The sequence below is a fragment of the Asterias amurensis genome, chromosome 6 (genome assembly GCF_032118995.1).
Source record: "Asterias amurensis chromosome 6, ASM3211899v1".
Classification (NCBI taxonomy): domain Eukaryota; kingdom Metazoa; phylum Echinodermata; class Asteroidea; order Forcipulatida; family Asteriidae; genus Asterias; species Asterias amurensis.
Genome location: NC_092653.1, coordinates 22,484,447 through 22,510,588, shown reverse-complemented (window position 1 = coordinate 22,510,588; position 26,142 = coordinate 22,484,447). Strand labels below are relative to the sequence as shown.

The 26,142-nt window shown below is 38.1% G+C and overlaps 2 protein-coding genes across 3 annotated transcripts in view; one reads left to right on the top strand and one right to left on the bottom strand.

The window, feature by feature from the left end:
• The window catches only part of LOC139938429 (bridge-like lipid transfer protein family member 2), a 73,450-nt gene extending 49,270 nt beyond the window's left edge, over nt 1-24,180 (top strand). For both annotated transcript variants that reach the window (XM_071933955.1, XM_071933954.1), the window contains exons 51-63: nt 7,217-7,309; nt 8,374-8,426; nt 10,163-10,277; nt 10,893-11,068; nt 11,832-11,978; nt 13,391-13,431; nt 14,622-14,684; nt 16,458-16,517; nt 16,961-17,029; nt 17,687-17,827; nt 19,217-19,284; nt 19,873-19,924; nt 20,362-24,180. In XM_071933955.1, the coding sequence (XP_071790056.1) occupies nt 7,217-7,309; nt 8,374-8,426; nt 10,163-10,277; nt 10,893-11,068; nt 11,832-11,978; nt 13,391-13,431; nt 14,622-14,684; nt 16,458-16,517; nt 16,961-17,029; nt 17,687-17,827; nt 19,217-19,284; nt 19,873-19,924; nt 20,362-20,418 (1,135 nt within the window). In that variant the 3' untranslated portion in view covers nt 20,419-24,180. The remainder of the gene's footprint in view (nt 1-7,216; nt 7,310-8,373; nt 8,427-10,162; nt 10,278-10,892; nt 11,069-11,831; nt 11,979-13,390; nt 13,432-14,621; nt 14,685-16,457; nt 16,518-16,960; nt 17,030-17,686; nt 17,828-19,216; nt 19,285-19,872; nt 19,925-20,361) is intronic.
• On the bottom strand, nt 2,694-3,689 carry LOC139938105 (microfibril-associated glycoprotein 4-like). The gene has a single exon (XM_071933483.1). The coding sequence runs from the start codon at nt 3,687-3,689 to the stop codon at nt 2,694-2,696; it is 996 nt and encodes a 331-aa protein (XP_071789584.1).
• Nucleotides 24,181-26,142: the final 1,962 nt, after the last annotated feature.

Sequence of the window (26,142 nt, the reverse complement as noted above, 5' to 3'; positions counted from 1 at the left end):
AGATGCTTGATTTTGAGACCTCAAATTCTTAACTTGAGGTCTCGAAATAAAATTTGTGGAAAATTATTTCTCTCTCGAAAACTACGTCACTTCAGAGGGAGCCGTTTCCCACAATGTTTTATACCATCAACCTCTCCCCATTACTTGTTACCAAGAAAGGTTTTATGCTAATAATTATTTTGAGTAATTACCAATAGGGTCCACTGACTTTAACACCTTTATTATAGACCTCTCTGTTAGAGTACCCACTATTCTCTTAAATATCAGACATAATTCAAAGCACGTTTAATGACGATTTCTGACCTCAGTTAAAATTTAATTACATTCACTTTCCACTAAACATATTGGGTATGCGTCTTGCCCACATTCACTTTTCAATACAGGAAAGAATTACCGAGTTTTGTCACAAAGGCTCGAAAAGTATCTACCAGCAATGTGCAGCTTACATGTATATCCTGCTTCCTGTGCTGTAAATTGCATGTATATTATTGCACAATATCTCAAATAATCCACTAAAACCTTAAGTGCTACCACAGCTATACACAAACCAGCCCAATGCAGCACAGTCTGCTTGTGCATGACAAATAAAGCTCATCTACATGTATCAACAATCTGAAGGTTTGATATGGTTCTCTGTGCGCGCGTAAAATTGCACTAAATCTAATACAATCATAGAGCTATATATAAGAACTAGAAGGCCCACTGGGGATGCTTCTTGCACAAACGCGATGGGAGACACGCGCACCATTCTGCATGCGCGTTGAATATGAAGGATACGTTGGAGTTTGTGTTTATTGAACGCTGACGCGATGCTGTTTTGTTAACTTACAAAATGGCTGCACAAACACATGCTAAGCAATGCCTGTTTGTTTAACTTAGAAATTGGTCGCCTGCGTGCATACGGGGCGCAGAGTGCGCCCTCTAGTTCTTATATACAACTCTATGAATACAATCCACAAAGGGTTACATATTGCTATCACAGCAATATGCGCACCAGTACAGCACAAGTTATTTTTCTGGCTCTCTGTGCTGTAAATTGCACGCCCAACATTGCACAAAAACACAAAAACAGTCCACAAAAATTTACATATACATGTATACCACAGCTACATGTATACACAGCCTGCCGATACATGATAAACTGCAGCTTATACTCTGCTGTGTGCTCAATCACACCAATATCACAGAAAATCTTAAAAGCACAGGGGTGGATATCACAAAGAGTTAAGACTAGTCCTAACTTAGGACTAGTCCTAGGAGATATACAAATTGCATGGATAGTCCTAAGTTAGGACGAGTAAATGGTCCTAACTCGAGATAAGACTAGTCCTTACTCTTTGTGAAATCCACCCCTGGACACTTAATGTATACATGTATATTGGTAATTACTCAAAATAATTATTAGCAAAAAACTGTACTTGTAGAGGAGTTCCCTTGTTTTCATACAACAATTCTTAAGTGAGTACAATGGTCCCTTTCCAGAAATCTTCTTGCTGGATGCTTTTTCAGTACTGCTATTGGGAATAATAGTTGGGTTTGGCTTGATCCATGGTGTGTGAAGGCTGAAACAAGACCAGGCTAAACTGGACTTAGCTCGGTGAAGCAGTTAGGCTGGAGCTTGAACTGGCTGGACCAAACTTAACTGTAGCCTACTTGTTTGCTTGAACTGAAATACTTGTGAAAGCAGATCTTTTTTTTCCTTGAACTGAAACGCATGTGTTAACCGGATGGCTTTTTTCTGCTACAAGAGTTCCCTTATTTTCAGACTGCATTTCTTAAGTGGGTACCTGGTCCCTTTCCAGAACTCTTCTTGCTGGATGCTTTTTAAGTAAAAATAATAGTTGGGCTTGGCTTGATCCATGTCGTGTGAAGGCTGGAACAAGAACAGGATAAGCTGGGCTTATCTCGGTGAAGCAGTTAGGCTGGAGCTGAACTAAAACCTAAACTGAACTGTAGTTGTTTGCTTCAACTGAAATGTGTGTGTTAAACCTGATGGTTTTTTTTTTCGGCTACAGGAGTTCCTTTATTTTCATACTGCATTTCTTAAGTGAGTGCTCGGTGCCTTTCCAGATTCTGGACTCACTTGCTGGACGCTTTTTAAGTACTGCCTTAGGGATTAACTAGTTGTTGAGCTGGACTCAATGGTGTTTGAAGGCAGGAGGACTAGGATAAGCTGGGCTTGCATGTAGCTTGGTGAAAATACATGATGAGAATACAACTGAAATACGTGTGTTAAGCAGACAGCTTTTTCAGCTACAGGAGTTCCCTTATTTTCATACGGCATTTCTTAAGTGAGTACCTGGTCCCTTTCCAGTACTCCCATTGGATTCCTTGTTTGTTGGCTATATCTGCATGGTGGTAGTGTATATGTATTTACAAATGTACCATTCAGTTTACATTCAAGCATTGGTTGAACCACTATGCCCCTTTGTGGCGTAGTAGTGTGCTTGGCCTGAAGTGTTAAACAGATTGGTATTTTCAGTTACAGGAGTTCTCTTATTTTCATGCTGCATTTCTTAAGTGAGTACCTGGTCCCTTTCCAGTACTCCCATTGGATTCCTTGTTTGTTGGCCACATCTGCATGTTGGTAGTATTTACCATTCAGATGTACATTGAAGCATCGGTTGAACCACTATGCCTCTTTGTGTTGTAGTGTGCTTAGCCTGAAGTGTTAAACAGATTGGTATTTTCAGTTACAGGAGTTCTCTTATTTTCATACTGCATTTCTTAAGTGAGTACTCGGTCCCTTTCCAGTACTCCCATTGGATTCCTTGTTTGTTGGCCACATCTGCATGTTGGTAGTATTTACCATTCAGATGTACATTGAAGCATCGGTTGAACCACCATGCCCCCTCATGGCGTATCGCACAGTTTGCTTCGGGTGTATCTCTGTTGTCATTATCTCGATCCCGTGTAGTGAATTCTCTTCTATCTGACGTTTTTTCTAATGCGTCCTGTCCCACTGTACTGTTACCATCATATGAGCCGACATGGAGTGTGTAGTTGTCATTTAAAATGGCAAACTCTCTGTAAGCAGCCCAAGCTGTATTGGACTCCCAATCTTCAACTTGTATGTGCAGTTGCCATTTTCCTGTTGCGGTAAGTGTTTGCAGATAATGGTTCCCCAACCAAAATTCACCGGAGAGATCACCAAAGCCATACTGGTAGTCAGTCCAGTTACGATAAAAGTCAACAGAGCCATCTTGTCTTCTCTGAAACACGATCCAGCCTCCTCCATCGGTCTCCATTTCACAGTAGACCTGAATACCAGTCAGAACAGGATAAATGGTGTAGATGCCATTGTCACGATAACCAGCTCTGTACCACATCTGGCAACTGCTGTAACGTGTTGTTTCATTCGGCGATGGCAAAGTGTTCAAGTGCTCATAGTAGGCGCTGCCAAGCAGCTCAATAAAGTCAGCACTGTTATCTCGTGTGGCATTGTTCAACTCACAAACATGGTTACCTGTGTGATAGTTGAATGATTTACACACAGGATCAAATGAGCAGTCTCGCCCACAGATCACAGGAGAAGATGCGCTCTTAACTCGATAGATGTGATTCAGATACTTGCAGTTGTTTTCAAGATTGAAATTTGGAAAGGTCGTGTGCCTCTGCAGGCACTGACCCTGACTGTTTTGGACAAGGAGAGTGAAGAACAGAATCAAGGCAGCTACAATTACTGCCATTTTGAGATGTATGTTTGATTAATATCTGTCTCTAATGGCTTTTTCTGATGGAGTGTGTGGCGAGAGCAAGAGTTGGGTTGTATAGACCAAATGTAATGACGCTATTGTTCCACATCACCGACACTTTTACAATGGAGTATTCACGCTAACTAGCCATGCATGGTTACTTCCTACTCCACAAGGTTATTTTTAGTACTGACATGGTAATGTTTAATGTGTCGCATGTTAAATTCAGAGACCTAAATGGCCTACGAGGTTGAGGGGGCTTAGGTGTATAAATATTAATTCTCCGTCTCTAAAGATTTCAAGCTGTCAATTTGTTCCAGGCATTGCCGATCCTGTATTGCTCTGGTGCGCTTTAAAGTATTTACGTACATCTTCCCTCAGATGGAAAATCAATATTTTTTAATTGAGTGGTTTTCAGTTGTTTTTATAGAACTTCGAGCTAACTTAACCCATTGTGCTGATTACACACATCGTCGGTGTCCAAGATGTGCGACACAAAGAAGCATTGTTATATAGACAATGAATGTATTGTTCATCAGTATTTTCTGCAAATCTATCTTCAGCTTAATTATAGTTTGCCTATTAACCTCGTTAACCTGTAACCTAAATTAATTTTGGTTTTACCCAGATGTGTGTTAGTACTGTATATTCAGTTCTTTCTCAAGAAAAAATCACAGGCATATTACTCGGGTGGGATTCAAACCCATAACCTAACCTAAATTTAATTTTAAATTTGCATGGGGATGAAGAGTATTCATCCCGGCTATTACCCATACACACCAATGTGTGTTAGCGCTGTATACTCAGTACTACCAGTACATCATAACCTTTTGGTCCATAAGTTAAAAAAAATGCAAGTATTATAATTTTTCAATGATTTCTTTTAACAAAACACCCCTCCAGCTTTGAAATGGTAAGGCCCTCTGGTAGAAACTCCTTAAAAGGAGAGTGGCGTGCGCGCTTGCGCATAATTTCGTGATGTGGCACAGATGTTCCAGCCGTTGCTCTCATCCAATAGGAATGAATAACTGTCTAACATGTAAAAGCACATGTGCAAGCTCTTGTGTCACCCCTATGTTTAAACACTTTTGGCCATGTCTTTATCATCTGTTTAAACACACCCGCATGATATACTCTCAACCAATCAGAATAGATAAACTGTCTTAGGTATTTATGAATGTTCCTAAACACCAATGCTATGAAAAAGAAACCATTTTTGAGCCACCATTACTGTGCCAAGGATTTTAAAATTATGCCCCACCAATATTAAAATTACTGAAAAGGGATTATTGTTACTTGACTACATGGCTAAATTGAAAGATAATTAATCAGTTGCTGTCAGGAATTCAAAAGAAAATTCTATGCTCACCTGAGTGAGTAATTTTCAGAGTTACGGGAATAAGGCCACATAAAAATAAAAATTTGTTGATTGTCCTTTTTTTTCGGATGGGGGAGGGAGGGATTTTTTTTTTTTTTTTTAAGATTTGTTGACATGCCAAAATTAAATATGAAATCAAGAATAAAGAAATCATCACAATCACTATATAACAGAGGGTTTGTGATTGTGATGTTTTCAATAGTTTTGTCAAATAAATTTAACTCCCTTTTCAAACAACTAAGCACAGTGTAGCCCAAGTAAACATTTGAAGAATTGTTCTTGCTTTGCCAACATGAATAAAAACCTTCTTTAAACATCTTTTCAAACCTGTACATTTTGGGAGAGCAAGAGTTGGGTTGTGGTGAGAGCAAGAGTTGGGTTGTATAGACCAAATGTAATGACGCTATTGTTCCACATCACCGACACTTTCACAATGGAGTATTCACGCTAATTAGCCATGCATGGTTACTTCCTACTCCACAAGGTTATATTTAGTACTGACATGGTAATGTTTAATGTGTCGCATGTTAAATTCAGAGACCTAAACAGCCTACGAGGTTAACGAGGCTTATAAAGATTAATTCTCAGACGCTAAAGCTGTCAATTTGTTCCAGGCATTGCCGATTCCTGTATTGCTCTGGTGCGCCTTAAAGTATTTACATACATCTTCCCTCAGATGGAAAATCATTATTTTTTTTAAAATTGAGTGGTTTTCAGTTATTTTTATAGAACTTCGAGCTAACTAAACCCATTGTGCTGATTACACGCATCGTCGGTGTCCAAGATGTGCGACACAAAGAAGCATTGTTATATAGACAGTGAATGTATTGTTCATCAGTATTTTCTGCAATTCTATCTTCAGCTTAACTATAGTTTGCCTATTAACCTCGTTAACCTGTAACCTATATTAATTTTGATTTTACCCAGATGTGTGTTAGTACTATATATTCAGTACTTTCTCAAGAAAAAATCACAGGCATATTACTCGGGCGGGATTCGAACCCAAAACCTAACCTAACTTTAATTTTAAATTTGCATCGGGATGAAGACTATTCATTTTGGCTATTACCCACAGTGTAGCCCAAGTAAATATTTGGAGAACTGTTCTTGCTTTGCCAACATGAATAAAAACCTTCTTCAAACATCTTTTCAAACCGGTACATTTTGAAAAAAATATCGATGAAAAGGTTGTTTTTTATGATTAGAAAAAGAAAATAATGGGGTCGGGGGGTTTTGAACGGTCGGGCGGGGACGATGAACTTTTTTTTTTTATGTGGCCTAATATTATTTTTCTAATTTTGTTTTCACAGTTAAATCACCATATTCAACCTTGCTGTGTAGATTTTGTTCTTTGAGAACATGGTGTAACAGTAAACCAAATGAACATTGACACCTTACCATGCTGTTACGTTATATGTTGTACCGCTCTCTTGAATGACTATGAGTTTTAACAGGTTACTAGCTCACCAGAATACCCACAGAGTAACGGTAAAGTAGAAAGTGCTGTTAAGATCGCAAAAACACTTCTCCGTAAACGCGGATAGCATTGAAGATGTTTATCAAGCTTTGTTGGCATGGCGAAATACACCAACTGAAGGAATGGGAAGCTCTCCGGCTCAACGCTTTTTTGGATGTCGAACGAGAACCGGTTTCAAATCTCATCAAATCTACTCAAACCAAAAGTGCAGAGAAACAAGACAAGAAACAAGATAAACAAGCTCATCAGAAACGTCACTATGACAAGAACGCAAAAGAACTGCCAAAGTTAAAGACAGGAGACACACTGTGATCAAACCAAGCGCAAACCGCACAAACAAACATTGGGAAAAAGGACCATAACAAGAGGGCGGTATAACGTATAACGGAACACATGCAATGCCTCAAAAACTATTCACAGTGAGATCATGTCTTAAAGGCATTATGGACACCTTTGGTATTAGTCAAAGACCAGTATTCTCACTTGCTGCATCCCAACATATGCCTAAAACAAAAAATCTGTGAAAATTTTCACTCAATTATAAACGTAAATTCTTTCATTATGTATGATTCACCAAATCGTTTTTGCATTATCTTTATATCTCCAAGAACCAACCAGGCAAGACGAAAATTGAATTGCTATATAATAATTTCTCTTTCAATGCAGTTTGTCCGCACACATCACAGATATCGAGTTGCAGGTGAACGAATGCAAGGAGTCATTAGTGAATGCCAGCGAAGATCTAAGAATTATGATCAGGTATACTAGGAGATTTTCTTTGAGTTATATTCAGCATACCGTAACCATGGTAATCTCATCATAAACAGTCTCCACCACATATATCAAACTCAAGCTCTGGTGTTTCTGTTCAGCAGAGTGTTCGAATCCCAGTTGTGTCCCTGAGCAAGACACTTTACTATAATTGTTTCTCTCCACCTAGGGGTAAATGGGTACCTGTGAGTGCAGAGATGGTTCTTGTGGTTGGTTTAGCTTATAGTGCGCTACATATTTGGCGGCACAGGCTGTATACTCCCCAGGGAGCTGAGATGGTTTAATAAGGAATGAAATGGCCCTGTGATCAGGGTAATAATGTTGGAAGCGCTTTGACACATGGTGTATAAAGTGCTAAAATTAATAAAAGCCAACAATTATTATTATTATTATTATTATATATCTGACCTGCTACAGCTGTAACCACCATGCAGTAGACAGCTTAGATCATGTTCATATTCTCCTGAGTTTATTGTGCCAAGAACCCATGCTGTGTCATTTGCAGATCGCTCACTCTTCTGATAATAATCATAATAATAATAACCAGTTTTTACATAGCCCTTTTCACATCCGAAGGGCGTCTCAAAGCGCTTCTAACATTATTACCCCTACTCACTGGGCCTTAATTCACTCCTTGAACCATCTCAGCTCCCAGGGGGGTATACAGCCTGTGCAACGTTAGTATGTGCTACTCAGCTACACCAATCACAAGAACCATCTCTCCCCTGACAGGTACCCGTTTACCCCTGGGTGGAGAGAAGCAATTATAGTTAGTGTCTTGCTCAGGGACACAGGTGTCATGACCGGGATTCTAACCCACACTCTGTTGAACAGAAGCACCAGAGCATGAGTTCGGTGCTCTTAACCGCGTGGCCACATCGCCCTAATGTGGACCAAAAGAATGGAACACTCTTCAAAATTATATCGATATTTACCCAAATAGTTTGTTTGTTACCTTTATGAAGGCTGAACATCAATTATTGTTTTCCTGTTTTTCATTGTTGGATAAATACCAGTGAGATTTAAATGTACATTATTTTCACATTTCTCAGCTGTTTTAAGGAAATTCAGTTGCAGAGAGCTGTGAAGAGAAAACTACAAACATGTAAGTCTAAAATTAATCTTCATTGTTATCCACTTTATGTTTAAAGGCGCTGTACACTATTGGTAATTACTCACAATAATTGTTGGCATAAAAACATATTTAGTAACATGCAATGGCGAGCTGTTGATAGCAAACAAAATTGTGAGCAACTGCTCCATCTGAAGAAAAGTATTTTTTGAGAAAGAAGTAATTTTCCACTGAAAATATTTGAATTTGATTTTGAGACCTCATAATTAGATTTTGAGGTCCCTAAATCCAGCATCTGAAAGCACACAACTTCGTGTGACAAGGGCGTTTTTTCTTCCATCATTATCTGGCAACTTCAACGACCAATTGAGTTCAAATTTTCACAGGTTTGTTATTTTGTGCAATATGTTGAGATACACCAAGTGAGAAGACTGGTCTCTGACAATTACCAATAGTGTAGAAATGTCTTTAGCACTATTCATACAAAAAAACCTGAGCAGAAAAGACAAACAAGACTGATTGAGTGGCATGAAACCTGACCCAAAATACAAGTGGTATAAATTATGACCAGAAATCACAAACGAGACTGATTGAGTGGGTGATTAGATTGCATGGCTTGCAATCACAAGGTCATGGGCAATCCTGCCAAGCTAACCTAAACTTAGTTTTAAAAGCACTGAACATGTTTGGTAATTGTCAAAGACTAGTATTCTCACTTGGTGTATCCCAACATATGCATAAAATAACATGTCTATGAAAATTTTGACTCATTGGTCATTGAAGTTGCAAGAAAATAATGAAAGAAAAAACACCCTTGTTGTACAAAATAGTGTGCTTTTAGATAGGAATAAAAGGCTCTAGTGAGAAATTGCCTCTTTCTCAAAAACTACGTTACTTTTGAGGGAGTCGTTTCTCACAATCTTTTATGCTATCAACAGCTCTCCGTTGCTCATTACAAAGTAAGGTTTTATGCTAATATATATTTAGAGTAATTACCAAACGTGTATAGTGCCTAAAATGCCCAGACAAGAATCTAGCAATGACATTATGATGACAGTTTTGGTTGTCAAATAACACCGAATTCAAGTTTTTCATTAAAAAAAAACTGCTGTGATTTGATTCTTTGCGTAGTACCGGTATGTGGATATCTTACATGCAGTAGTGACCTAATTAGACCATGCTTCCTTTCCCAACTGGATGTTCAAATAACATAACACTATGATAATCCTATGTTATTTGTATTTTTATGTTCATACTGATTTTATTCATTTAGACATTCAAGTTTTCCTGCTTTTTACAAAAGTGAAAACCAAAGTTTGTTATTACATGTATACAACTACCTAGCTAGCTCTTCTAGTTTTATTCCTGATCTGATGCCCTTTAAAAGGGTCTATGTACTGTTTTGTCAGACAAATCACACAATGTCCACAGATTTACATGAAACTTACACAGTTTGAAGATAATGATGGTAGAAAGCTTTCCTGAAAATATTACTTGCTTAGGTGCTGTAGTTTTATGAGAAATGAGTAAAATGAAAATATTTAAAATTATTTTACCATGTAAAAACTTTTTTTCATGACATTATTTTACTCATTTCTCAAAAACTTCAGCACCTCAGCAAGTAATATTTTAATGTACGTTTTCTACTATCATTAACTTCAAACAGTGTAAGTTTTATGTAAATCTGTGGACATTGTGTTTTGTGTTACAAAAAGTACCCAAATCCTTTGTATAACATTTTGTTTGCTTGATTGATCACCTTTGTTCAGCACAAGGCCCTAGAGTGTCACGCCGTGTTGAGGTGTGTTTTGGTTCAGCAAAGTGGAGATTAACAGAGGAGGACGGCCAACTTGGCATTGCTGATGTGGAAATCAGACATTTCAAGTAAATATATTGTTTGTAATTAGGAATCACTTTATAAAATATTGTTTTAACAGTATTTCAATGTATGTCAATTTTCTAAATGAATGTCTGTGACCAAATTATTCTGAAGTCGCCTGAAAACATTCTGATCGTAACATGCGAATACTTTTTTTATTAAACTACATGTGTTACAATGATGTGTGTTAAATTTGCATCGGGATAAAGAATTTTAATAAATAACTTTGATGACTTAATTTACTCAACAAAACCACTATCATATACTTCTCAAGCGTTTAAACTTCGCAACAAATACCTGATGATGACGATGAGCTAGTCGAATCAATGAGACCAATTAAGAACTCACTCTGTGCCAGTTAAGTTAATTACCAGAAATCCCCTTGATCCACTAAGCAAAAGTTGGAGTCTCGGGTGATTTACTATCTTCTGCCTAGGTAGCAGGTGGATAGTTCTTTATAGAACTGGAAGTCTCCAGAATCCCCAAAAATCTATTCGCGGAACTAGAAAATAGCAAGATAAGTTCTCTAAAGAACATAGTCTATCCAGCAAGTAGATATACACATGGTATTACCGCAAACCAATTATACACTTATATTTAGTTGTTATTATTACTCTTAGGTACACCCGTACAACCAAGAATGATGAGACCAGCGAGCACCTGGCTGAGCTGGGTTGGGTCACGATAAAGAACCTCCTGGCCAATGATGTCTACAAAGATGTCTTAAGACCCCAAGATTCAAGAGGCAAGACCAGACAGGTTGCTCTACGAGTTATTGCGAGGGGAAAACCACCAGGTAAGTTACACTATTTGTGTGATGTGTAAAGGAAGGTCACTAGAGGGTGGCATGGTTGGCTTGTGCGTAAAGCGCTCGCCTCTCACCATGGTGACCCTGGTTCGATTCCCGGCCAGGGCCATATGTGAGTTGAGTTGTGCGTTGGTTCTCTGCTGTGCCACGAGGGTTTTCCAGACCATCCGGTTTTTCCTCCCTCGGGAAAAAAAATCAAACACTTGCGATCTTTGACTGTGCTCCGTGGTCATAATGATTTGATGTGGCTGGCAGCCACACGCCCTTGCATGCCAGCTTGTCAAACATGTTGTAGCCGCATCCTTCGCAATTGAGGTCTTAGCTGTGAGGAAGGATGATTAGCCCCCCAAATTACTATTATTATACTGCCAACGGGCCTCTGTCATAAAACATGAGTAACATACTCAAAAACAGCATTATGATGTACATGTAGATGTAATTTGTTTGTCTTCTTTTCCTTTTTGGAAACCGCACACAGACAGCACTGTATGAAATGATCTCTTCAACACTTTGCGTCTTTGGTCAAAATGCAAACCACTGAATAAAGAATATGAGAAAGACTCGCAGGAATCTGAGCACTGCATTCCTGGGCTATGACCTTACGTAATACATGTACCTAATGTTTAAACATGCAACAACCCACCCGAGTAATATGCCGGTGATTTTGTTCACAGATCTCGGGTAAGTAGTGAGTAAACAGTGGTATTAATAACACACATCGCCTCAAATTGTTAATCATCTCTTGAAACAGTGGGTGGCATCTCAGTGCAAGAGAACTTTGAGTTGAGTGTAGTTCCTCTAAGCATCCAGCTCACTCATAAATTCTTCAAGAAGATGATGGGATTCTTCTTCCCTGGACGCTACGTGGATCAGGATCCCCCTGAGGAACAAAGTAAAGGTCAGTCATTAAATAATAATAACAATAATAACATAAAATTTATAAGGCGCACAGTATCTGGAATGGTACCATTTTAAGGCGCCAGATGCTAGCAAGCTGACAAATAATGTCATAGATAAGTCTTGAGGTTGTATTTGAAAGAAGACAGATCAGGTGTGTCCCTCGGCTCTGGAAGAGGCACGGTCTCAATACCTTGCTAGACAAGTTTTGGTAACATATTGTTTGTGTGATGGTGACGATCTAAGGCCTGGTCTTATGTACAGTGTTGTAAAAGATCTGTAATGTAGCAAGATACTGTAGCACCTTGCTAATCAGTGTATGGTGTGAAATTGCCACTTGCTTGATTAAGTCAAGCGATGTTCTTGAATCACGAAGGTTCCCTTTGCCTTTCTGTCCCCCATTGCCGACTTGAAAACTGCCGATTCCAGACCCATGTCCGTTTTAGAAATGTAAGTGTACGTTCATGCAGGTCTACCAGGTTTCCTCCTCCCATGCTTAGGGGTCCACAGAACAATATTGGATATTGGTTCGTCTTTGCTCCTGTAGCAGTGGCCAGCAAAGCGCCTCCTTCTCTGTCTGATTTTTGTTGATAGCTTGGGTAGGATCCCATGTAGGACTTTGTTGGTCATATGTTGACTCCAGTGGATGTTAAGAGCTGTTCTTAGTAGCCACAGGAAATTACCACAGGCATTCAAATCACATCTTTACACTACCTTCATCTTTTGCGTTCTTTAGACACCTGGGGTCGTTTTCGCAAAGAGTTAGGACTACATGTAGTCCTAACTTAGGACTATTCTTAGGAGATATTAAAAACTAGTCCTAAGTTAGGATGAGTAACTTGCCTAACTTGAGATAAGACTTGTCTTAAATCTTTGTGAAATCCACACCTGGTATTGAAACTTGTGCCCTTGAGCAAGGCACTTAACCATAATTGCTTTGCAAAAGGTTTTGAAGGTAGTACATTATGCTGTACCATCCAGGCTGCTAGTGGATGATACCCATGCCTACATCCTTACTGACTGTGAAGGGGATATCTCTGGTTCAGCCCAAGAAGTAAACTAGTAGCATACATGTACATGTGTCACCGTGGTCAAGTGGTTAGACTGCAGGACTTGCAATCACAAGGTTGTGGGTTCGAATCCCCCAGCTAACTGCTGATTTCACAATGACTAGAATAAATATTGTCGTCTAGTTACTGAATAGCAATTTCTTGATTTGTGTAATTCGTAATCATAGACCAATGTTTGTGTGGGAGAAATTGGCTGTTGCCAGATTGGTGTTTATATCCCTTTGTTTGAGTTTGCCAAGTTCCCTTGATGGGAAGATCATTCAAGCAAACATACAGGTACATGTACGTTCTTTCCTCTATACATTATTAAGTAAGACTTGTTTGATTTTGTTTTCTTTCTAAGGTGGCGATGATGACCTAGAGAGCATGGGGTCTTTTTCAAGGGTATGAATGTGTTTTATTTTTTTTTAGATTCCTTTTGCTCTGTCTTAATTCTTTACTTAAAAAAATTGTTCCTGTCAAGAGGCATGGACTCGAGCTCCATTTGCTAACATTTTGCTGGAAATGTGGAATTGTGTCATTTATTTCAATTTTATGTGACAAGAACCCCATTTTCTTGACTTGAAGGCAGTGGACACTATTGGCAATTACTCAAAATAATTATTAGCATAAAACCTTACTTGGTAGCGAGTAATGGGGAGAGGTTGATAGTATAAAACATTGTGAGAAACAGCGCCCTCTGAAGTGACGTAGTTTTCGAGAAAGAAGTAATTTTCCATGAATTTGATTTTGAGACCTCAGAATTAGATTTTGAGGTCTCGAAATCAAGTATCTGAAAGCACACAACTTCGTGTGACAAGGGTGTTTTTTCTGTCATTATTATCTCGCAACTTCGATGACCAATTGAGCTAAAATTTGCACAGGTTTGTTATTTTATGCAGATGTTGAGATACACCAAGTGAGAAGACTGGTCTTTGACAATTACCAATAGTGTTCAGTGACTTTAAAAGTATATACATGCTAAGTTACATGCGAGGGATCATATAGTACTACTCTTTACTTCCACCCTACATGTAACTCTCAAGTGTTTTTCCTAACCTCTCTCATTCTTCTTCGTAGGATTTTTCAAAGTTGGGAACGTACAAGATATAAAGGGTCTATGTACTTTTTGTAGGACAAAAACCACACTGCTACAGATTTACACTAACACAGTTTGAAGATAATGATCGTTGAAAGCTTCCCTGAAAATGTTACTTGCTGAGGTGCTGTAGTTTTTGAGAAATGAGTAAAACAATGTCATGAAAATAATTTCCGTCTCAGTGATCATGAGACGAAAATTATTTTAGCATCTAAAAATGTATTTTCATGACATTGTTTTAATCATTTCTCAAAAACTACAGCACCTCAGCAACTAATATTTTAAGGTACGCTTTGTACTATCATTATCTTAAACTGGTGTAAGTTTAATGTAAATCTGTTGACATTGTGTTTTGTGTTACAAAAAGTACCCACATCCTTTAAGGGCTTTTAATAATGTCAAAAGAACATTAACTCTGAAGAAAAACTACTAGTTTAATTACAGTACAATGTGGATTGACAGAGCTTCATAATCAGTTTGATGTGTTTGTATTTAGACGGGTAGCATCAGATCAACGAGCAGTGAGGAATCTATTGGCTCAACAAGAGATTCAATGAAAGTAAGTCTAGGAATGTTACCCATAGACCGATCCATTAAGCTCCGCCCCATTGCATATTGACCAATCACAACGCAACGAAGTTCCGCCAAATAAAGTCTGACATGCGTGCGCGTATGCTTGGCGCGCGCGCAGTTGTGCAGAAATGCATTGGAGAGGCTCACGTGTTCTTGTTCACACGTGAGTCGTGGGTGGAGCCTAATGGATCGGTCTATAGACCCTATCAAAAAAAAAATTTGTTGCTATGAAAGTTGCCATCTTGTAGGGCAGACCGTATGTGGGTTTTAACACTTACATCCATGAAGCACGCAGCACTCCCAGTTTGATTTCAACGGCACACGTCTGCACACGCTCATAGACGCCATGTTGTAGGGCACATTATTTGAATGGTGACATCATATTCAATATGGTCTATATCAGTTCATCAAGGAAAAGCTCCATTAAAGAATTTCTGAGTTGGGCCTACAAACTTGACAAGTATCAATCTTTTCAATGAGTAGGCGTGTTTACATTGAATTACTTGGGTCATTAAACGTAATGGATGGTCATTTAATGTGCCTAGGGCAGTCAGCAGCCCTACCGGTTTTTGCATTAAAGGCAGTGGACACTATTGGTAGTTACTCAAAGTAATTATTAGCATAAAACCTTTCTTGGTAATGAGTAATGGGGAGAGGTTGATGGTATGAAACATTTTGAGAAACGGCTCCCTCTGAAGTGACATTGTTTTTGAGAAAGAAGTAATTTTCCACGAACTTGATTTCGAGACCTCGGATTTAGAATTTGAGGTCTCGAAATCAACCATCTAAACACACACAACTTCGTGTGACAAGGGTGTTTTTTCTTTCATTATTAACTCACAACTTTGATGACCAATTGAGCTCAAATTTGCATAGGTTTGTTATTTTATGCATATGTTGAGATACACCAAGTGAGAACACTGGTCTTTGACAATTACCGATAGTGTCCAGTGTCTTTAAGTCCACTTTAAGGAACTATATGGAGATAACAGGTGTGAGTTGCCAGTGGAAAAGGATGTTTAATTTTGGTCTCTTTCTTTAAAGGATTTGGGTACTTTTTGTAACACAAAACACCATGTCCAAAGATGTACATTAAACTTGCATCGTTTGAAGATAATGATAGTAGTAAGCGTACCTTAAAATATTAGTTGCTGAGGTGCTGTAGTTTTTGAGAAATGACTAACACAACGGCATGAAAATAAGTTTTTACATGCTGAAATAATTTTTGTCTCATGATCACTGAGACGAAAATTATTTTCATGACATTGTTTTACTCATTTGTCAAAAACTACAGCACCTCAGCAAGTAATATTTTCAGGGAAGCTTTCTACTATCATTATCTTCAAACTGTGTAAGTTTAGTGTAAATCTGTAGACATTGTGTTTTTTGTCCAACAAAAAGTACATATACCCTTTAATTGAGCTTTCCCATAATGCGAGGAGACCTGTCCCTAAAACCAGGCACAATTATAACTGTTCATGTTGTCTTCACCTTCAGCTGATAGTTTTTCTTCTAATTTGTATATACTAGATTAAAAGAAAAAAAAATACTGTAGATCGGAAATGTCATTGTTGCAAATCACTTTCATGTCTCAAATTGATAAATCTTAATATCATGCATTGTTGTTAAAAAAAAAAACAATTAACAGAGGTGGCTGTCCCCCCCAAAAAAGGGACTTTTTTGAGTTTTTGAGTTCCACATTTGAGTTTGCTTTTTCACACATGTGGTCAATTTCTGAAGTTGCCTTTCCTTGTTTCAGGGCAAGAAAAAGGGTACCATGCAACGACAACGAGAGGCCAACATCATTGACAAGATGAAGGTAGGAATTGACAACACTTGTTTTTGATAGTTATTTAAGTTTACCTTTTTTTCGGTTGTTGTTGTTGTTGTTTTTTCTTAATTGTTGTCTTGGTCATTTCTGTTTAAAGCCATTGGACACTTTCGGTAAACAGTATTGTCCAGGGCCCACACTTCAAGAATTTATACTGTTTTAATGTTTTCTCAAAAAGTAAAGCATTTCATGGAATAATATTTCAAGAGAAGTCTTTCACCATTACCTTCTGTAAACCCTGTAAGTTATTTGTAAATCTGTGAACTTTTAATTTTTTTCTGTTCCGAAAGTGTCCAATGGCTTTAAAGCAGTTGCTTCTGCATCTAAATTGCCTCTGTGAGAAGTTTTGAGTTACCCAGAAAGAAAAAAATTGGGGCTACTCAAAACTCCTTGTTACTGACAGAAGTTCCATTTATTTGTTATCTTTACAGGAAAGAGCAAGGAATAACATGTTCTATATGATCAAAATTCCGTCAGTTCCACTAAATGTCAGTTACAAGGTAAGAACAAGTTTTTTATTATTATTCAATTCCTAGTATGGTTGGGTTTTGTATACTAAAACTCTGTAGATTATGGGTTTTGAGGCTTTGCATGCTGAGGATCAATGTAGTTTGGTAAACTCATGCGTATTTCACGGGTTAGTGGTGAATTTTGGCTTCTGCGCGTGCGTACTCCACGTTACTAGGCATTCTACGCTTACAAGGCTAGCGCAGAACTTTGGCGCTTGCACGTAAGCTGGGAATCGTGAACGTAAGCGCAGAATTCGGCAGTAAGCAGAGCCATAAAATTGGGCCTTGGTGTATCCCATCATAAGCATAAAACAACAAGCCTATGAAAATTTGGGCTCAATTGGTCATCGAAGTTGTGAGAAAATGATGAAAGAAAAACACCCTTGTTGGACGAATTTGTGTGCTTTCAGGTACATGTAGGAATAAAAGGATTCTAGCTAGAAGTCTTTTATTATTTTAGTGAGAAATTACCTCTTTCTCAAAAACTACGTTACTTCAGAGGGAGTCGTTTCCCACAATGTTTTACACTACCAATAGCTCTCCAATGCTCGTTACCAAGTCAGTTTTTAAGTAAATATTTGTTTTGAGTAATTACCAAACATGTACCTTTCCTTTAATATGAAAAAATGAAAACAATTGCAATTCCAGGGAGAAAAGGAGAAGAACATTGAGGATGTACAAAACTTCCATCTTGTCTTACCATCTCTGGAGTATCATAACTGTACATGGACTTGGCTGGATCTTCTCATGGCGCTGAAGAAGGAGTATAAACAGGCTCTCGTGTCTCAGGTAATGTTGACAATTTGCGGCCAAGAGTTTGAGCTTTGAATTATAATAGTATATAATAATATCTTATATAGGGCAAGTATCTACCAACTAAGTACTCAATGCGCTTAGTAGATACATTTTTACAGAGAAGTAGCACCCAATTATGTAGCACCTAATACTGCGGTGCATTTAGCAGGCACTGCCAGGAACATCGGGGTGCACACCTTCTGGGTTCGTTTACGCGCGATCAACGGCTTTATGTCCCATCCGAAGGACAAAGCAATGGTTTAGTGTCTTGCTAAGGGACACATGTGTCACGGCTGGGGATTCAAACCCACACTCTGCTGATCAGAAACACCAGAGTTTGAGTTCGGTGCTCTTAATTGCCGGGCCACGACACTTATTTATTTATTGCCACTTGACATTCTTGCTTCTGGCACTTAACGTAATGGATGACTTAATCTGCCTGGGCAGTCAGCAGTCCTACTGGTTTTGTGAGTGATTCAATAAAATCTGCTTGGAAAAGGAATTATGTGGAGATAATAGGTGTGAGTTGCCGGAGGGAAATGATGTTTTATTCCGGCCTTTTCTTTAATGCAGCTTCTCATGGGCTGAAGAAGGAATATAAAGAGCTGGCTCTTGTCTCTCTCAGTTAATGTTATCAATGGGAGACTTTTAGATGGTCCTTTTTCACAGTAGTGCGCATGCTCAGACCTACATGCGCAAAACTGAGAGCATGGGCGCGCACGCTCAGAGCCGCAAAAAAAGATTGTCTAAAAGTCTCCTATTTGAGGACAATGATTTTAGCTTCAAACTATTCATTGCCAGTACACATTCTGTAGATGTTTGGTCGGAGCATGGAGTAATAAATCGCTACATGGTCAAAACTGGGAACAATTTACCTTCAAACTAGTACATATCACAGACGTTAACTGGAATACATCCATAAAATAAATACCTATAAAAATCATCATTTTCACCAGTTAGCATCATGAATTTTTAAACTGGCTGCCTGACAGAGGAGAAGCTTGATCTTGAGCTGCCACTTCTGCCTCCTCCACAGACCCACCCAGTGCCCAGAGTGTGGAGAGGTCTCTCTGGATTACATTTTCCCATGTTGTCCTAGGGCAACATTGTCTACGTTTCCAATGGGTTGATAGTAATAATAATAATAATAATAATAAAAAATAACATTTGTATAGCGCTTCCACAGGCGCTTCAAAGCGCTTTTACATTGTCTGAAAAGATGTGTTCTTGCTGAGTCTTGAATGAGCTGATTGAGGATGAGTCATTGATGTAAAGGAGGGAGCTTGTTCCAGTAGAGTTGCTTAGGGATCCGCTTTGTTTTCATTCTTTCAAGGTGACCAAACCTATAGCTTAAAACTTATCCTATTATGTTATTATTTGCAGGCAATTAAGGAGAAGCTGAGGTTCAAGATTAGAAGTAAGGAGGAGGGAGCCTCAAGCACAGATAAAAGGTCAGTATTGGTTGTGTGTTCTCAGATTGAAATTTGAGTTGTTGATGAAACTTCTTTATTTTTCAATAAGCACATGTGAAGTGATTTTTAATTTGTTTTTATGCAAGTCGCCAGACACACAAGGCCTGAAGCCATTTGAAGGTGTGAGCTTCAATCAACTTTCTTTCCAGGGGCCGTTGCCACCTACTCCTGGGGCTGAAACAGGGTTACCCCTTTTACAGTCCATATGGATGTAGGCTTTGGTATCATCCATCAGAAGCCTGACTGGTAGAGCAGTCACGTAACTAAGCGGGGCTTGGATCCCACGCCATAAATGCTTCGTGCTCCGCGCTCGCATGCTCCATCTCCGACATATTTTGCCCTATAACATTTTGGTCACGATCTGCCCATGTTTTAATGTGCCCTCCCTAGAAAAATGTGTGCCCCCCCCCCTAAAAAAATACCTTAGTTACGCCGCTGTGGTAGAGCAGAAAGCACTACCTCCCCAATTTCTCAAAATTCTTCATACCAAAAGCTGACTGTACATGTACTTCTAATCAATTGTGTTGTTTTGATAACTTTCAAGTGTTTCCACTTTCCTTTATGTAGGGAGGATGCAGACAAAGTCAAGCTTCTTATGGGAGCAAAGGTCACCAACATTGTAAGTATTGTTTGCATTTAATCAAGGTATTCGGTCAAGATTTTCCAATTTTCACCACAAAAACATGGAAACTATGCATGCTTTTCACCAGTGGGTGTGTTTACATTGAATTATTTGGGTCATTGAACTTATTGGATGAGCAGGTAATCTGACTTGGGAAGGCCTACTGGTTTGTGCATGATCCAATTAAGTCGACCTGTTAGGAAAAGGAATTACATAGAGATAACAGGTGTTAGTCGTCAGATGAAAGGACGCTTTAAAGTGGACTCTTTCTTCAATGGAAATTTCCCAATTAATTTTCTTCTGTAACAGCTAGATGGAATATTTTCTTTAGACATATGTACGAAATGAACCTGAAGGTCTCAGAAGAAGATAAAAGATTTGTTTATATAAATATTGTTGTTAAAATAGTTAACAATATCACTATCTTTTCATAGGCTTCCGAAGAAAAGTCAAAGAGGGCGCTGTTTGGCAAAGGACAGAACAACCATTGATCTAGGCTGAACATCTGACGCCACACTTCGAGGCTTGTGAATAAGACCAGAGACCGGCCTCCAGCCGGTGTGTACCTTTGACCTACATTCATTTCACATAGAGATACATGTAGCAATAAAATGCTATGGCAGACATAATAGGGATGTACTGTGTAGGTATCTTTGGCAAGCTCATGTCATTTGAAAGAATACTTGAACCCATTTACCTTTTGGCCTAAAAACCTAAGATTTTTTTGTATCTTCGAAGCATTCTGAGTTCTGCACTAATGACCTTATAGTTCTTAGCTGAGGATATATTGATGCTCAATCTATCCTGTTTTGATGTGTGAAAGATTCTTTGAACCCATTTACCTTTTGGCCTTTAATGCTACTCTACAAGTGTGGTCAACTATTAAGGGTTTTCTGTTTTCTGTTTGGCTTGAATAACAGGCATGCAACTTCTAAAATTCCATCATTTCAGTCCTCAAAAAAAACAAAAGCAGAGAAACACTTTCAAAGGTTTTCTGTTCCAGATAGTTTCCTTTTTTCCTGCAAAAACCAAAGCTGCAAGTCTGGAGTCAAATTCAGCTAGAAGTTGTTAGTATCAAGAAACGATTTGTATAAAAACCAAAGATTTTTTGTATCTTCACAGCATTGCGAGTCTTGCACTAATGACCTTATAGTTCTTAGCTGAGGATATATTGATGCTCAATCTATGCTGTGTTGTTGTTTGAAAGAACACTTGAACCCATTACCTTTTGGCTTTTAATGCTAAGGGTTTTCTGTTTTCTGTGTGGCTTGATGAATAACAGGCATGCAACTGCACAAACTTCCCTTCATTGCTGTCCTAAAAAAAAAAATGTACAAAGTTTTTTACTCCTGGTACATGTAGTTTCCTTTTTTTCCTGCAAAAATCAAAGCTGCAAGTCTGGTGTTATGTGCAGCTAGAAATTGTTAGTATCAAGAAACGATTTGTATAAAAACCAAAGATTTTTTGAGACTTTTGTTGTATCTTTGAGGCATTGCGAGTCCTGCACTAATGACCTTATAGTTCTTAGCTGAGGATATATTGATGCTCAATCTATCCTGTTTTGTTGTTTGAAAGAAAACTTGAACCCATTACCTTTTGGCTTTTTATGCTAAAGGTTTTCTGTTTTCTGTTTGGCTTGAATAACAGGCATTGCAACTTCACAAACTTTCCTTCATTTCTGTCCTCAAAAAGAAAAAAACTGTACAAAGTTTTTTATTCCTGGTAGTTTCTTTTTTTTCTTGCAAAAATCAAAGCTGCAAGTCTGGTGTTAGATTCAGCTAGAAGTTGTTAGTATCAAGAAACGATTTGCATAAAAACCAAAGATTTTGTGAGAGTTTTTTTGTATCTTCGAAGTTTTGCGAGTCTTGCACTAATGACTTTATGGTTCTGAGCAGTGGATATAAAGATGCTCAATCTATCCTGTTTTGTTGTTTGAAAGAATACTTGAACCCATTTACCTTTTGGCGTTTAAGGCTACTGTACAAGTGTGGTCAACTATTAAGGGTTTTCTGTTTTCTGTTTGGCTTGAATTACAGGCATGCAACTTCTAAACTCTTCTTAGTTCAGTCCTCCAAAATAAAACTGTTTGCTGTGCAATTTTTACCTCTATGGCAGCATTAACACTTGCAATCTTTTAAAAGTCTTGACACTGTGGGTTCAACCCTTATTCTGTGACAAGAAATCATGTATTTTAATCTTTTATTTCAGATATTATTGCAAGTATCAAATGTAGCTCAAACATATTATAAGTTTTAACAAATATCCCACCTTTAAAGGGGAAAACGTGGAGATTGTGACAAATAATTGCCAAAATCAAATACAGCACTATTTTTTGCTTATTTTTTTCTAAACAGCATATTAAAAAGCATTTAATTTCAGTTGTTGAAATGTCTGTATAAATTGCAAATAATTGTATAAACTAAATTATTGATTCCATTTGTAAAATTCTCTTTAAGACATAAAGTGATCATGTTTTTATTATTACCACATTTTTCTTTTTATAAATAATATATCATGTTGACGGCAATTGAAAACGGAAATTAGAAAATCATAATTTATCAAATAATTAAGAATTATGCACAAAGATACTAATTCATTATTATTAATTTTCTGAAACTGTGTAACTTTCCATTTCTGCAAAGTTTCAGGCAAGTGAATAACCTCAAACCAATGGATTTACCCTGTAAAGCCTGATGCCACTTAAAGGCACTGGACACTTCGGGGTAATTACTCAAAATAATTGTTAGCATAAAAACTTACTTGGTATTGAGCAATGGAGAGCTGTTGATAGCAGACAGGGCCCAATTTCATGGCTCTGCTTACCGTAAGCACAGAATCGGCGCTTACAGAAGCAGGGAATTCTGTGCTTACGGCAAGCGTATTTCACGGGTTAGCGGTGAATTTTGGCTTCTGCGCGTGCGTACTTCACGTTACTAGGCATTCTACGCTTACAAGGCTAGCGCAGAAATTCGGCGCTTGCATGTAAGCGAGGAATCCCGATCGTAAGCGCAGAATTCGGCGGTAAGCAGAGCCATGAAATTGGGCCCTGGTTGATAGTATAGAACATACCCCCCTCTGAGAAATTACCCCTCTGAAGTAACATAGTTTTGGAGAAAAAGGGAATTTCTCACTCAGATATTGAAAGATTTCACTTGAGGCCTTTTTTATGCTTCTGAAAGCCCAAAAAGTAATGAAAATTCGATGACCAATTGAGCTCACATTTTCACAGGTTTGTTGTTTTATGCATTTGTTGGGATACACCAAGTGAGAATACTGGTCTTTGACAATTACCAAGTTAATGTGTTCAGTGCCTTTAACATCAATTTACACCTTAAGATGAATGTTAGTGTTCTCTAAAACTGAGTGTAATGCTTCTTCCTGCTTGCCCACAGCGTTTGTTGCCATAAAATGTCTTTTGAAATAGTTTATAGTTTATAGTTTATTGATATTATACAGTAGTTAATCTTTGACAATTCAAAGAAACAACATGAACAAAATGTGATATCCTGGGTCAAGTCGGTGTTAACTAGGTTTAATTACTAGGTTTAATTACAAATTATACCATACGTTTTTTAACTTGTTGGGGTTAAACAAAATTGACTTGAGCAGGATTGAACTAAATTAACTAGAGCATGGTTTGAACCAACGACTTCCGGTTAAAGCCATTGGACACTTTCGGTACAGACAAAAAACAAGTTCACAGATTTACAAATAATTTACAGGGTTTACAGAAGGTAATGGTGAAAGACTTCTCTTGAAATATTATCCCATGAAATGCTTTACTTTTTGAGAAAACATTAAAACAACATCAATTCTCGATAGCGAGAATTACTGATTTATTTTAAACACATGTCATGACACGGAGAAACGTGCGGGTTTTCCCGTTATTTTCTCCCGACTCCGATGACCGATTGAGCCTAAATTTTCACAGGTTTGTTATTTTATATATAAGTTGTGATACACGAAGTGTGGGACTTGAACAATACTGTTAACCGGAAGTGTATAATGGCTTTAACGTGCCGACGCTCCACAACTTGTGTTTTTTTATTTTTTTTATTTTTTTGATAAAACCTTTTGTAGTAGATTAAAACTCTTTTGTAGGCCGAAAGCATCATCGTTAACTGTACTGGAAATGTTTATATCTTCCTTTGATCATAATGAAACAGAATCAATTGTGAAACTATAGTTTTATACCCTGACTTTGAATACAAACTTGTTTTAAACAGGTAAATAAATAAATGTGTCGAATTGAATTGTGTGGCAATGTGATTCTTTAAAATATGTGAAACTTTACATAATGATTGAATAAATAAATCAAGAAGATAATGTTAACCACAAAGCAGCCCCAACAAAATGTGATGGTTCTTAAAGGGATGCTGCAGTGAATTAACCCCAAAAACTATTGCCTACGTTTTGGTTTTCCCCCCGGTTTATTTTACTGTCTCTCACTCTCAGCAATGTCTCTGAAATAGAAGGTTTGCTAAACTTTTAAGGTGTTATATTTTTTCTTTCTCGAAAACGGTGCAGTAGCTCCTGCCCATGCCTTGTTTTAACTAACTTAATTATTTGGGTGGTTTTTTTTACTGTCTCTCACTCTCAGCAATGTCTCTGAAATAGAAATGTTGCTAAACTTTTAAGGTGTTATCTTTTTTTTCTCGTAAACGGTGCAGTAGCTCCTGCCCATGCCTTGTTTTAACTAACTTAATTATACATTTTGCTAAATTTTGAGAAATAATGGGGACAGTGCACAAAATGTTTTTGGAATAATGAAAGTTCTATGGCAACCGTGGTTATAAATTGTATTTAGAATGCCAAGGTATTCCAAATGTAAGGAAAGTAGTTGGTTTTTGGAAGCAGTTTCGGTGTGGCGGGATATTCTGGTGTCGTCCCCCCCCCCCCCCCCCCCCCCCCTGGAGGTTCAGTCCACCCAATGGCAAACTGTGTACAAACTACTCCTGATGGCGCCCTCTTTTGAATCTTCCTATCCAGTCCATGTTAATTTCCCAATGGGTGACCGAATTCCCTGGGACACCTGGGTGGATTTCACAAAGGTAGTCCTAACTTAGGACTAGTCCTAGGCAATGCTAAGAGATAGGACCAGTCCTAAGTTAGGATGAGTTACTGGTCCTAACTTAGGACCAGTCCTATCTCTTAGCATTGCTTAGGACTAGTCCTAAGTTAGGACTACCTTTGTGAAATTGACCCCTGCTCAATACCGTCCCACTGCCTTTAATGTTACGTATTTTCAGCGTGTTTGTAATTATGAGGAGTGGTCTTAAGTGTGAATAAAAAAAGTCCTCCGTGGAAAAAAAATAAAATAAATACCGTCCCTTTGGTGGAGGCAATTAAAATAAAAAATAAAAAACAGAAGAAGATATTTGTACCGGTTAGCAATGGGGGGAAGTTGAAGAATGGTTAAGCTATCTTGGTAACTTACATCCCGTCTGTAATTAAAACAAGCTCTGGTAAATCTACGTTGAACATTTTCGAGAAAACTATTTATGTGATTAGATTGAAATGGATACCAAGCCGGAGAAGTGCATGGTCTGCAAAAGATTTAAAAAGTAATGTGAGGGAAACTGAGTCTTTTGAACGAACTGTAGGGCTGTATACGCCTACAAAAACTGATATTCTTGAAGTCTTAGAAACATTAGAGTTAATATGGGGCCCCCACTGAGTACTTGATTTAGACCGTCCAGAGAGATTTTGTTTGAGTAATTTGGGACAATTAATGAAACGGCGGCTGCGAGTATTATCCATCTTTGCATTTTAGCATCCTGGAAATATATGGGTACAGCATGATCTCCCAGGGAGAAAACCATGTTTAGTCATCGAAAATCCAAGCCAACCTTAATTCCCCCCCCCCTTGAAAATTTAGGCCAAACCTTCTTCCAGCATTTTCGTTCATGATTAGTCTGGAAACACTTTGGGGTGTTTTTGGCATAAGGCTGATCTAAAAATTTCAATTTCGATTTGACATATTTCTGGTTATGGAGGAAGTTAAATAGCAGTTTCAACTGCATTGTGCGGTATTTTAGCCCATATAGACCTTTGATTGAATTATGGTGATTTTGGAAGGTAAAGGCGGTTGTGTCAAGTTGGACAGTATTTAAATCATTAGATTACTTATCTTGTAGGTCTACTGTTTGACAACTGGACAAAAAACAAAAAAAATCTTCCGTTTACGTTTACGTTTACGTTGGTTACTCGGCAGA

Coding starts and splice junctions, on each gene's coding strand:
- LOC139938105 (XM_071933483.1), bottom strand. CDS start 3,689: ATGGCAGTAATTGTAGCTGCCTTGATTCTGTTCTTCACTCTCCTTGTC.